Raw genomic sequence first — 12,870 nt, forward strand, 5'->3', positions numbered from 1 at the left:
GCATTTGTGACTTTTGAGACAATATTTAGGGTAACAAAACAAAGGTTTTTACCAATTTCCAGCTTATTATCTTTCATTCCGAGGTTGACCCCTTTTTTTACCTAATTTCACTGGGCTATTATCGAGGAAGGTTATAGGCTATATATCATCACGGTACGACCAACAGGAGCGGAGCCATGGGGGGGAAACCGCGCGGAGCAGCTAGTAAGTAATACAATAATGTAGCAAAAAGTTTTATTGAAATCTCATACACTAACTGGTGTCGCGATACAATCCAATGTTCTTTGTTTTGTACTTAGTACAATAAATAACGGGATTTTCTTACTCTAGATTGTATCTTAATACTACACTTTAAGACAGACAATAATAATAAACACATATAGTTAAAAACACTTAAATTTAGGAACTTTCAATAGGCCGAAATAATACATAATTAATAAATACTTTTTGATTTCACAAAATGAGAATTGTCGCATGAAGTTATATAAAATTAGGTACAAATGGAATTACTTATTGTAAGCTATAAGATATTTATTTTTAATTATGAAAGGTACATATAGTTCGTAGAACGATATCTAATAATATCATATTTTTTAATCTAAAATTTTAATTAGAATAGAAAGAAGATATATAAAAATACTTAGGTACATTGAAATGGCACAGATTTACATAGTAAAAAATTATACACATATCTATATGGTAGCTCTACACAAAACATCTAATGAAAATAATGTATTTAAAAAATCTTCTTACTGCAAATGTAACGTTGCTTTACAAATTACATGATTAATTTTGGCATGAATTGCTAATAAGTACCTATAGCCAAATGATGGCTGTATTAAATTATTACTTATCTATAATTATGATTATGATAATGATGGACGAAGGATGTCATGTTCTCGCAGTTGATTAAATACCAAGTTTAGTAAATAATCAACACTCTCCAAGACTCGTGATGGCATAATCTGAAAAAGTTAAATATTAATTAAAAACAAGAAGAACATCATATTTAAATATTTCTTATTTTAATCATGGAAGATCAATTTTTTATAGATTCTAGGTAATTTTGTAATATGCAATTGCAAAACCCACTTTTTTCATCAAATATTGCTCAATACTACCTACCAAAAATATTATAGAAATTGATCTGATAGAGTTCTATTTTTTAAAGCCAATGTTTAAAATATGGGTACACATAGGTACATAATATATACCCAATACCTTATACCTACCCAATATAGAGTAGTATTTACAAACGAGTAGTACGTACACTACGTACCCGCCTCCCCTTTTATCTTCGAAGATAACTTATCCGTGAGTTTATGTTAACGCATATGGACATTTAAGATAACCCATTATTATGTCGGTAGTAAATATTATGTTTCTATTTATTCTGGTGTGTTCCGCGGACTTTAATATCCACGAACTATAATTTTGTTGGTATCTGGAAGAGAGCTGGGAAGTAGTATCGATTTTTCATCAATGCGAATTATTTTCTCAATGCTTTAATAAAAATACCTATTTGTTCAAGCCGATGCATTGCTTGCTAACATGCCTTTTATTTATGATCTTAAAATGTATTTTGGATTTGTTGTTCAATTTATTCGAATATTTTTAATTTTTATACCTCTAAAAATAATCGAAGCCCTGCCTCCTGTTCAATATCTTATACATGTACCACGGGCGAAGCCGGGGCGGACCGCTAGTTACTTATATACTTAAAGAATTTAAGACAATTATTATTTATTATTAATTATCTATATACTTACTGATTAATATATTTTACAATGATTTATAATTTACAATTTAACCATATCTGATTTATTGAGGAAATATACTTAGATATTATCGAGACCAATAAAATATGTATTTATGGAATTGTCTCCTAAATATAGGTTACATTTATCTTTTGGTCTAAATATAGTTATTTGATGGCCGATGATTTATGCCAGTGGAGATAGGTACTTGGTGCTATATTAAGCTTCTATATGATAAAATAAGAAAAAGGCATTGACGGTAATGTACCAACGGTAATGTAATATGTACATATATATTATTAGCTTAGGGATATTATTTGGAATTTCTTTCCGCCAACTCTGAATTTTTCTGCTCTTTCAAGTTCATTCACGAAAAAAAGCCTTCAGTCCTTTAGAAATCATCTAACCATCTAGTTACTTTTTCATAAAAATTCGCCCGTACATTTTATTAAAGATGAATCAATAATTAAAATTTGCCAAGATCTTATTTGTTATATTTCTTCTTTATGCAATCAAGACTATGAAATAAGGATTTTAGTTAAGTTTATCAAGTTTGAATCTGTGAAAGGTGGGTCAAAATCGATCTAAAGGAGTTGGTTACAGGTGAAGATAATAAAAGCATGTTACAAAACCAATAGATGCACATTCAAGACTCAACGTCCGTCCGAGTAAAATGAGCGCAACGTTCTAATATTTTGTGCGCTCTTTTCGGGTAGGCTTTGATTGATTGAGTGGCGCTCGTGTCTGGTCGCACAGCGCGGCGACAGAAATGCCGAAATGTTCGTTGAATAATTGTAAAAATATTACTTCAAAAATATTAAAAAAGGATGGCATATCGTATTTTCGGTAAGAAAGGCTTTTTATTATTGATTATAAAACGGAAATTATTGAAAGAACCAATCATATTGCTTCATTTAGCGTTTGAAGTTATACTATTGGTTCTTTACAAACACATCCCTCGCTACGCATCCTTGCACATCTCTGTTGAAAAAGCACCTTAATGACAGTAGTTTAGTGTAGTGTCACTTCGGTGCAAACATGCAAAGTTACATTAAAAACTTTTTATATTTTAGTTTTCCTCGTGACCCATTAAAATGTGCAGAATGGACAACAATCGTCGGTCAACAAAGGTGCGAAGAGAATTTTAAGCCGAATAGTTCAAGCGTCGTTTGTTCTGAGCATTTTTTGGACAAAGACATGTATGTCACTTCACAAGGCATAAAACGTATTAGGAAAACGGCTGTTCCTAGCATATTGGTAAGAAACTTAAAAGTTAAAAAATTTAAAACTTTAAGATTAGAAGAGCATTTGTCAAATGCATAATTGTATGTAAGAATTTTGTATGTTTTGCATGTGTGTAACTGCACTGAGTGAATTAATGGAACTTTTATTTATAATATAGTTTACTAGCTTTCCGCCCGCGGCTTCGCCCGCATTTTCAAAGAAAAACCCGTTCCCGTAGGATTTCCGGGATAAAACCTATCCTATGTCCTTTCTCGGGTATCAAAATATCTCCATACCAAATTTCATGAAAATTGGTTCAGTAGTTTAGGCGTGATTGAGTAACAGACAGACATACAGAGTAAGGGCGCGTTCCCACCGTGTCGTGACGACAGATAATCGTGTAGTTTTAAGTGTCGTGGCTTATATGTTTAAATGGAGGTGTTCACATTTAGAACGACACAATTTACTGTCGTCTACGACAGTTTTTGCAGTAACGACACTTTGTCGTGACAGTGGGAACGGCAAACACGACAGTCGTAAAACGATAAAAAATCGTGGACGGCAACTCTATGACGTCCATTGAACTCAGGAGAGTAAACGCACTAGTAATCACCAAGCGAACGCAGAGGCGACTAGATTTGTAGCTTGCTGATGATGTGTAAACGACAAAGCGACTGCCAGGAAACGATAAAATGTCGTCGCGATCCAATGGGAACAGCTAGATACGACAGTCGCTAAACGATAAAAAATGTTGACGACAAACAAACGTTATAATGGGAACAGGTAGAGACGACAGTCGTCGAACGATAAATTAGTTGTTACGACATAGTGGGAACGCGCCCTTACTTTCGCATTTATAATATTAGTATGGATTATACTAGTATTATTGGTGTAATATTCTTATCATTTTGATCTTGCTTACAGATTGCCATACCGGTTAAGGATAAAAAGAAAGTCGAATCTCCTGATACTTCTCTAGATACAGAGTCAATGTTGGAAACACCTCCAAATGTTGGAATGAAAAACGAACTTGAAAAATGCCGCAAAAAGTTAAGAAGGAAGAATAATAAAATTAAGAACTTGAGGAAAAAATATTCGAAACTTCTTAAGGCTTCCATTTTACTAAGGAATGCCGTAAAAGTTCCAAGGAAAAGTATACGCTTAAATAACACAACCTGAATTAAATATATATATTAAACGAAAAATACATTATGTAAAAATATTTGTTTCATTCATATACCCATGTAGTAGGTACTTATAAACATATTTATGCTCAGATGAAAGTTTATTTACATGATGATGATACAATGGAACCTCTAAATAGTCTCCACTCATGTCTTGTCCCAACATCGTTGGTGGTTGTATTTTATCCATTTTCGTGCAATGATTGCGTTACGGTGCATTTACATCAAACGAGCGAATGCTCATTCTAACCCCAATATGTCAAATTCTTTTAGTAAAAACAGGCTTAGAGCATTCTTTAGTTGTTCCATGTTGTTCTTAATGAATTGAATTTGCTAAATTACATGCTCTCCTAATTACTTTTATTCGAGACAGTGCATTTTTTTATCAGAGAGATTTTCGGAGTCTTTCATACAACTTATCCGTTCCAATACCCATATAAATAGATCATTCGTAAACTTACATGTACTTTCACGGCACGAGACCGCTTCCAATTCGCACAATGTGGCAAAGGTTCGCGCTGTGCCCGCCGCGTCGAAGGCGCAGACCGGGCCGGCGCGCGGCGCGGCGCAGCGGCCCGCGCACAGCGGCGGCGGCACCCCCTCCCGCACCCGCGCGCGGACTAGCTCCGCCGGTATACGGACTTCTGGGTCCACTTGGATTTCGTTGTCATCTCTTATGTATATCGGCCTGAGGACGGGCAGCCGCGCGGTGGACGCTTCGTGCAATGCTGGAAGTTGAGATTTTGTGTCAAAGCAACGTGCAATTTGTTTGTATAGGATAACACATATATACACATATAGCATTAATTCTGAAGAACTTGAATTGAACAAATTAGATAAATAAAGACACTCAAATTGCTATAGATTTAAAATAAATGATATTATATACAGTAGAACCTCGATAAGTTAAAGTCCAAGGGAAACACAAATTTTTTTAAGTTATAGAGGTTTTAAGTTATCAAGGGTCTATCCATTTTTCACTTTTTCTATAGCTTTTATTTAATCAGCGTAGGTGAGGGTTGTTAGTTTTCCTTTTGGACTAATTTTAAGCCAGTTTTATCACACAGTAAGTAAAGTGATGTTTCCAGGACAACAATCAAAAACTTATGATGCAAGTAAGTCGTTGTCATAAAGCTAACCGCCGCAAAGCTTTGAAGAATTTCGATAAAGCAAACAATAGGTAATGTATTGTTTACGTTAACAATACATAGTAAACACGTGCAAGCAATAAATACCGAAACCTCTTGTTTTGACACTCTTTCAAAATGACTCATTGACAAAAAAATTTATGTAATAGAGGTTGTGGAAACATTTTTTTAAGTTATTGAGGGCCAATACAGAGATTATTTATTTAAGTTATAGAGGTTGCGTATTTTAAGTTAAAGAGGTTTTGGGCTCTGATGGGAAGGGAACATATTATTTTGTGAAGTTACAGAGGTTTTTATGTTATCGAGGTCCAACTGTACTATAAAATTCTAAAATAGATTTAATTTAAGGTGTCGTTTAATGATAATAAAGATTCTGTTTTAAAATCAATCACGAAAAACTGTAAATTTTTGTCTACATTCTAAAAGGCTATTGTATCAAGTGATAGTCAGAAAATCTACACTCCATATGATTTTACGTAGAAATCTGCAAGTCAAACTCCATACCTACACCGATAAAATAATTGGAACACAAACAATGTTGATTGTGTTTGTTTTATTCCATTATTGTTTTGTCGCCGACTTCGTGTGACCCTCTATAATCTAATCAACAATATTTGTTCTCCGAAACTTTTCCTGTGATCTCATCCATATTACGCATTTATAGATGACCAACTGCAATGCCGAATGCATCAATTAGATAGGCACAGTTTTGTTTTACAAGTTAATATTGATTAGATAATACATACTTGATACTTTGTAAACAATTGCTACAAATGGAAAAATAATTATATTTTATCTTTCTTCGTATAGTAAACCTTTTTTGTTAGGTAAACGGCATTATCAGCCATCAGGTACCTAAGTATACGTGTTCAAGATTTTATAGGAATTTCGTATTTTTAATGTGTGTTGAATGTTGATCGTATTTCGGCTAGAAATGGGCCAGCTCGCACCAGCGAAGATACTAGGGTTGCCAACACTTCATCATCAAAATATAGTATTTTCCAAAATAAGGTGTAAAAAATATAGTACATTTCAAAAAAATATAGTAAGTATTTTATGGGAAAAACAAAAAAAAATAGACAAATATATATTTATTTTTATAAATACTATATTTTTTTGCACTTCTTGCACTGTGTAACAGCTTTTTGTTTAAAATAAAAGTGTCAAGCTTTGTCACATTCAATTTTTAAATTAATATAGGAGATGTCCAAAAAATGACCCAGAATCGACAGGAATGAAATGTGTACCAATGGATTGATAATTAAATATAATATAATGTAGCAAAAGCGGTAATCTTGAAATCGTTATAGTATAGGAGCTAGGAGCAAAATAAATTTACTAAGAAATTCGTTTAAAAAATCAAAAAATAAGTTTACGTCATGTTGTAGCTTAAAATGACGTTATAATAATGTTTTATCACTTGTGTTATACATGATCATTATCATCAACACGTTTTAAAAGCAACAGCAACATAATAACATCATGTTCAATCACAACATAACTGACTAAAGATTTCGTTTTTAGTAGTTTTTATTTTGGCTCAAGATACTACAATTGCTATAGTACTGTGTGTATTATTGGTGCCTAATTCTGTGGCTAAGGATTGGAAATAAAAAATAATAATAGATATAGTATAGGAGTTAAAAGACAATAGAACTGAATAGAAAATCGTTTGAAAATTATTATGATGTGGATGAGATTATCGTTGTTATTATAATTTTAATTTTTAATAGATTAATTGCTTTTACTTGTACATTCATGTGTAACACAATTTGTTGTAGATTCGAATGTAGTTGTTATTATAGATAGGTAGATTATAATATCATTAAAACTTAACAAAATTAGACCTTATTATAAAAATAAATGAATAACAATGATATTCTAATACACAACATAACGAGTTTTTATTATTTTCAAACGATTTTTCACTTTGTTTTTTGGCTCTTAGCTCCTATACTATACAGTTTTTTTTTTAATCTTTAACCATAGAATTACCAATAATACATAATATAGTACTATAACAAGCATAGTATCTATAAACTAAAAGAAATAAACTACAAAATCGAGAGTTTTTGTTATGTTGTACTTTAACGTTTTTGTTTCGTTGCTTGTAAAATATGATATTTATTATGTGTAACACAAGTGATAAAACATTATAACATCGTCATATTAAGCCACAACATAACTGAAACTTATGTATATTATATTTTTTAAGGAATTTCTTAGTTATTTTATTTTGCTCCTAGCTCCTATACTATAACGATTTCAGAGTTGCCCCCTTGGTAATATTATATTATACTTCAATGCCAATCCATAATTGGTACACGTTTCATTCCTGTCGATTCTGGGTTTTTGGTTCATACATTTTTGGACATGTCCTTCGATATAAATCAAAAGCTCATTTTTTATTAATGATACTCTACTTCTGTTTCTTTCTTCTCGCCACTGGTATATGCGCAATAGGTTATAATATGACTTAGCCATCTTAACAATTTAAAGGCGCGTTCTTATTTTTTTTTTAATGAAGGATTTGTTTGTAACATTTGTCGGTGTTGAAAATTTAGTATTTTTGCGTACTATATATGTTTTCAACAGTATATAGTACGCAGACCCGAAATATAGTACAATACTATATATTATAGTACGGTTGGCAACCCTAGAAGATACTCACACAGACTTCGACAAAAATTGGCGTGAAAGGCTAAGTTATTTAGTAGAATATGAATAAGTTCTGTACCATTCGGGAGGAACTCTTTCCTTTTCTCTGTTCACCAATTCTTAACTTATTTCCTAGCCTTTAACGATGGCCGTAAGGACTCTACATTAAAATATTGATTTAGTTAAGGTTTGTCTAATAGTTGCATTTTTATTAAACTTTTCTTTCTTTTTCATTAGCGAAATCAAATCCGAGAAGATAAATCATGTAACGAAAGTGAATATATTAATATCCGATTACACGAAAATGAGTTTAATAAAATTACCTACGTAGAAGGTAGACCGTAATTAATCCAATAATCTCTGCTCGAATCGGTGTAAAATGTAAATACGTTCAAAGAGCGACATAAAGGTTATTCAGAAGATCGAAGTTTCTTAAGACTTAGATAATGGATATATTACGTATGTGCTATCTAATAGCTAGAATATTATGTTTATTTTATTAATGTTCATTACGCACTTTGTTACGCATACTGCACAAGGTGCTATACAAAGATAGTAATATTTTTTTTTCAGAAATGGAATGGAACTTTTATTTTATAACGATCATTCTGTTATGGAATTTGTGCATACCTAACAGAATTATCGTTATTAAATAAATCAATCAATCTATCCAAATTTTTCATAATTAGTTATGCTTTACCCACTGCTTTATTTTGCCTTTAAGTCTACGATTCATACTACCCTCACTATATTTATTTTCCATGCAGATAGTGAAAAGCAAAAATCACACAGTCTCATAACACAAAAGGAAATCAAAAATTGAAAAATATCGTATGGAAGGCTAAAGAGCCTTTGGTGGATTTTTGACCCATGAACATTTGTAGAGGCAAGGAAGGCCTCTTGGTTCTTGCTCGCTTTTATGTCGGCAATTATTATGTAGGTACGATAGAAAAAAAAAAGTGAGCTTGATAAATTTAGAGCTATTGAAATCATACTTTGTTTAATACTACTGTGTGAATGTAGCGTGGGAATAAAATTTATCTTGTTTCCTGGTGATTCATGAGGAAGTTTCCATTTGATTACATGGCTTTAGCAAAAGTGCTGTAATAATTTTCCATCATCTAAGTACGATAAACATTTTTAATCAACAAATGTGATAGATATATTATATTTGGTGGCATGCATGATGCATCAATAGACCGTACGCCAGTGTTTTGTAGAGCTAAAGGTACATTTTTACTATGTTAGGTAACTACAGCTTAAACATAGGTTACCTATTTATTTACTTTACTGAGATAATTTCAACAACACTTTTAATATTATCTGTATCAAAAATCAATGAAAAACGAAAATCAATGGAAAATTAAATAAATGCAGATGTAATGAACATTATGAATAAATAAAACATTATCGGCAATCTGAGATTGTTCCCATTGTTTACAATATTGTTCTGTACAATTTCCGAAGTCATTGCCAAAAGTATACAACAAAATTCATCGTATCGCACGCATAATGTAGAGACAGTACCTACCTCTCGGCAGTGTTGCCCGATAACCCGAGGAGCAAGTCGCCATACGGTCTAACATCACAGCTGCGTGTTTTTGTCTTTGCATACATCATTGTGCTGATAAAGGGACACTAATTGGTACTTATCATAGCAGATAAGTTTAATTAATAATATGCGTTTTGGAAGTTTTGTTAGGAATGTTACGAAGTTACTTTGACCAGTTGATTACCTACCACGCCCATCCTTGTATGCGATTTACTTTAGAATAAAACTTTACTTAAAGAAAATTATATAAAGATTTTAAATTATACTCTGTATAAATGTATTTGTATGAATGAATCTTAGAAATCACCATAGAAATAAATGAATAGAGAACTTCAGATTTTTTGTGGTATTGTAACCCTATTTCCAAATCTACCCTAACTTTTAAAAGAAAAACATCTATGTAGTCACTGAAGTCGAAACAAATGCATCTTTAAAAACTATTGACTCACCAACGAGTATTATTATGCACAAAAATGCCCTCCAGCTTTTCATTTCCACTAAATACCGTCCAAAAGCAACTGTTACACAATTGTCAATTCACACACAGTCTATAACTGACTCTATTGTCTTTTCTTATTTCTATAGTCTATAGAACGATGAAGAAAAAAAAGAGAACGGTGATTTAAATTTTATTCGTTATTCGAATTTCGAATACACCGCAATGTTGTTTGAGAGGGATTTATTGGTTAACTGTATCAGTAGCGTTCGGAGCGCGCTTCGGGATGGACGAAAGGGGGGATGTGGTAGTGGTGTGCCACTGATAACCTTTGCCACGGCCGGAGGACGTACAACCGATAACAACAGTGCCTTTCATATGAGCGACTAATGAGTATTCTTTCCACGATTGTTAATTTACGATCAATATTTATTGTTTGTGTTTGTAAATTCAATCGATGTTTTTGATAGGCTTAATTTTTGAGTACAGCTACATATTTCTCAGTTTTTTGTAACTGAACGAATAAAAATATGGAAGTTTTTATTTCATGCCTACTTTATTGTTTTAGCGAATGGATGCAACTGCTATTAATGAGAAAAACGTCAAATTCTTTGAAGTTTATCAAAGCTTTGTACTGTGAGTTGGCTCGGTTCTTATGACAAATCAATTCACATACAAATATATAAAGTTTTTAATTTTTATTTAAAATAGGGAATTGTTATATTATCACTATTTTGGATGTAGTTAACTTTAACTGATTAATATAATCTTAAAACCGTAATTCTGGAATCATCTGGCTTTCTATAAAGGGATTCGCCCCCTATGCAAGTGGATAGGGGGGCTGAGCTGGGTTGCAATTTGCGGAAAGACAGTAGCCAGTATAGATCAAATCAAATTAAATGACTTTATTACCTCAAGCATTTCAGGATGATAACCCATGTACCATATAATAAATACAAAAACTTACCGAAATGACGCAAAATATAATAAAAATGAATGCTCGCGAAAATCAACGCAACCATCTACGTCGAGAAGTTAGCATGACAAACCAGGGTGGATATAGTTAGTAGATAATAATTAATTATTATGTTGTAAGTCATAATGGTCATAGTAAGAATGACGTAGGTAAGTACTTCAGTTACCGAGGTGCATTAGGTGTATTATTACTATTTACTACAACGCAATCATACAACACGTCAGCAGCTACATCACAGAATTTCCCAAGAACCAACAACCTTGGTTTTGCTCATATTGAAATGTATCATGTCGTGGGAATTATTTTTACTTTGTTTTATTTAAATAGTACTAAGTACATATTAATATGCTGAACAAAATACAAACACTTAACTACTAATACATATTATAAAAGCAAAAAACTGTCTGCCTGCCTTTAACGCTAAATCAGTCACGGCTAATCCTGAGCACAGATTTGGATATTTTTTTGTATATTGATATTGAAATTCCAGGGAACAACGTTGGCCATAGTCGTTTTTTTGTATTATTGCCATACATTGAAAAAGAGGTTTAAAAAAGTTGATGAAAGTATTTTTAATACAAGTTACAGTAAATTTGAAATCGCCGGGCACAGCTTCTATCAGTATTTTTTACCTACTGTATGTTTTTTTTCGCCTATCGATAAGCAATAGCAAGTTACGCCCAAGTAGTATTCGAACACAAAGAAACTAGATAATAAAATAATAATTATTAAATGGTATATTATTTATTTAAAATATGCAACCAAGTACATAGTAAAATTGAGGTGATAATAGAAATACATACCTAGTAGTGAGTAGACTTAGTAGTTAGTACCTATATTTTGATTTCATATCTGGATATCATAACTAAAAATATACGAGAAAATATATAGACAAAACATTTCAATCTTAGAAATTGCTTGACTTGCTAAATTTTCACAGATGGTTGTATTAGGTTAGTTATAATATTTTTAATTTTTATATTAAAAGTTGGATACCGATAAAAAGAACAAATATTTACCATTTCTAAATTATTACGCTTACTTAAAATATACAATACAAATTACAATATAGGATTCACTGTTTCGATGATTAATGTATGTAAGGCCCATAGTCATCAAACGCCTTTTTAAATTTGTATACCTAGGTACTTATAGGCTATTAGGTACGGAGTTCAATAACACATAAATTATTTTCTGAATACAGCTCTATATAACTTGAATTTTGGTACAGGATTAAAACAGGATTTCTTTTGTACCAATTTAACGTTTCCATTAAATTGAATTCTTATTTATACGTTACTAAGTTTCCGACCGCGGCTTCGCCCGCGCAGTCAAAGAAAAACCCTTATAGTTCCCGTTCCCGTGGGATTTCCGGGATTGTGTCATTTTCCCGGGATAAAAAGTAGCCTATGTCCTTTCTCGGGTATCAAAATATCTCCATACCAAATTTCATGAAAATTGGTTCAGTAGTTAGGCGTGATTGAGTAACAGACAGACAGACAGAGTTACTTTCGCATTTATAATATTAGTATGGATGAATTACTTAGCAAGCTGGAGGCTTTAACTAAGTGAAAATTTGTATCACATCACACAACAGCTAACAAGTACGATATGCTACACGATGTATTCAGTATTGTCATCAATTTTCATCCTATATCTTTCTTTATAGTTGAAGCTTTTACGAAATACATAGTTACTTTTAAACGAAGTTCCGTTACAACTATGCATTTTGAAAACCCCGGTTCAAACCCCTTTTATAAACAGGATAACTAAGAAATACATACGGGAATTTACGTTATAGGTTTGTCTCTTGATCTCTCAAGAATAGTGCTGTGGGAACCTATTTATAAATATCGATGCTTTTTGACTTTGTTGCTGGATGGATAGGTATACCTAGGTACAATAGTTTAATGTTTGTTATATGGAATGTACCTC

General features: G+C 32.2%; 2 protein-coding genes across 3 annotated transcripts; one reads left to right on the top strand and one right to left on the bottom strand.

Annotated features, from left to right (window-relative positions):
- Positions 1-220: 220 nt before the first annotated feature.
- Positions 221-11,009, bottom strand: LOC149482934 (uncharacterized). 2 transcript variants are annotated; one of them, XM_089703011.1, is made up of 3 exons: positions 10,927-11,009; positions 4,627-4,893; positions 221-965 (listed from the first exon to the last, which is right to left on the bottom strand). In XM_089703011.1, exons 1-3 carry the CDS (start codon positions 10,979-10,981, stop codon positions 934-936), a joined length of 354 nt encoding a protein of 117 aa, XP_089559137.1. In that variant the 5' UTR covers positions 10,982-11,009; the 3' UTR covers positions 221-933. The 2 variants fall into 2 exon arrangements, with proteins under 2 accessions (XP_089559137.1, XP_089559138.1); XM_089703012.1 differs by lacking the exon at positions 10,927-11,009 and adding an exon at positions 9,973-10,325.
- On the top strand, positions 2,378-4,650 carry LOC149482935 (THAP domain-containing protein 1-like). The gene is made up of 3 exons (XM_089703010.1): positions 2,378-2,603; positions 2,831-3,014; positions 3,906-4,650. Exons 1-3 carry the CDS (start codon positions 2,527-2,529, stop codon positions 4,158-4,160), a joined length of 516 nt encoding a protein of 171 aa, XP_089559136.1. The 5' UTR covers positions 2,378-2,526; the 3' UTR covers positions 4,161-4,650.
- Positions 11,010-12,870: the final 1,861 nt, after the last annotated feature.

Source organism: Colias philodice, chromosome 14 (genome assembly GCF_061535455.1).
Source record: "Colias philodice isolate Cphi_HAF_F1 chromosome 14, ilColPhil1 Martin Lab GWU primary, whole genome shotgun sequence".
In the NCBI taxonomy this organism is placed as follows: Eukaryota; Metazoa; Arthropoda; class Insecta; order Lepidoptera; family Pieridae; genus Colias; species Colias philodice.

Bases quoted from the DNA above. Each gene is read 5' to 3' on its own strand.
- LOC149482934 (XM_089703011.1), bottom strand. From the start codon at position 10,981: ATGGTTGCGTTGATTTTCGCGAGCATTCATTTTTATTATATTTTGCGT. The intron at 4,894-10,926 runs GTAAGTTTTTGT...CTCAACTTCCAG, and splicing joins TTATATTTTGCGTCATTTCG to CATTGCACGAAGCGTCCACC. The intron at 966-4,626 runs GTAAGTTTACGA...TAACTTTTTCAG, and splicing joins CTCGTGCCGTGAAAGTACAT to ATTATGCCATCACGAGTCTT.
- LOC149482935 (XM_089703010.1), top strand. From the start codon at position 2,527: ATGCCGAAATGTTCGTTGAATAATTGTAAAAATATTACTTCAAAAATA. The intron at 2,604-2,830 runs GTAAGAAAGGCT...TTTATATTTTAG, and splicing joins GATGGCATATCGTATTTTCG to TTTTCCTCGTGACCCATTAA. The intron at 3,015-3,905 runs GTAAGAAACTTA...TCTTGCTTACAG, and splicing joins CGGCTGTTCCTAGCATATTG to ATTGCCATACCGGTTAAGGA.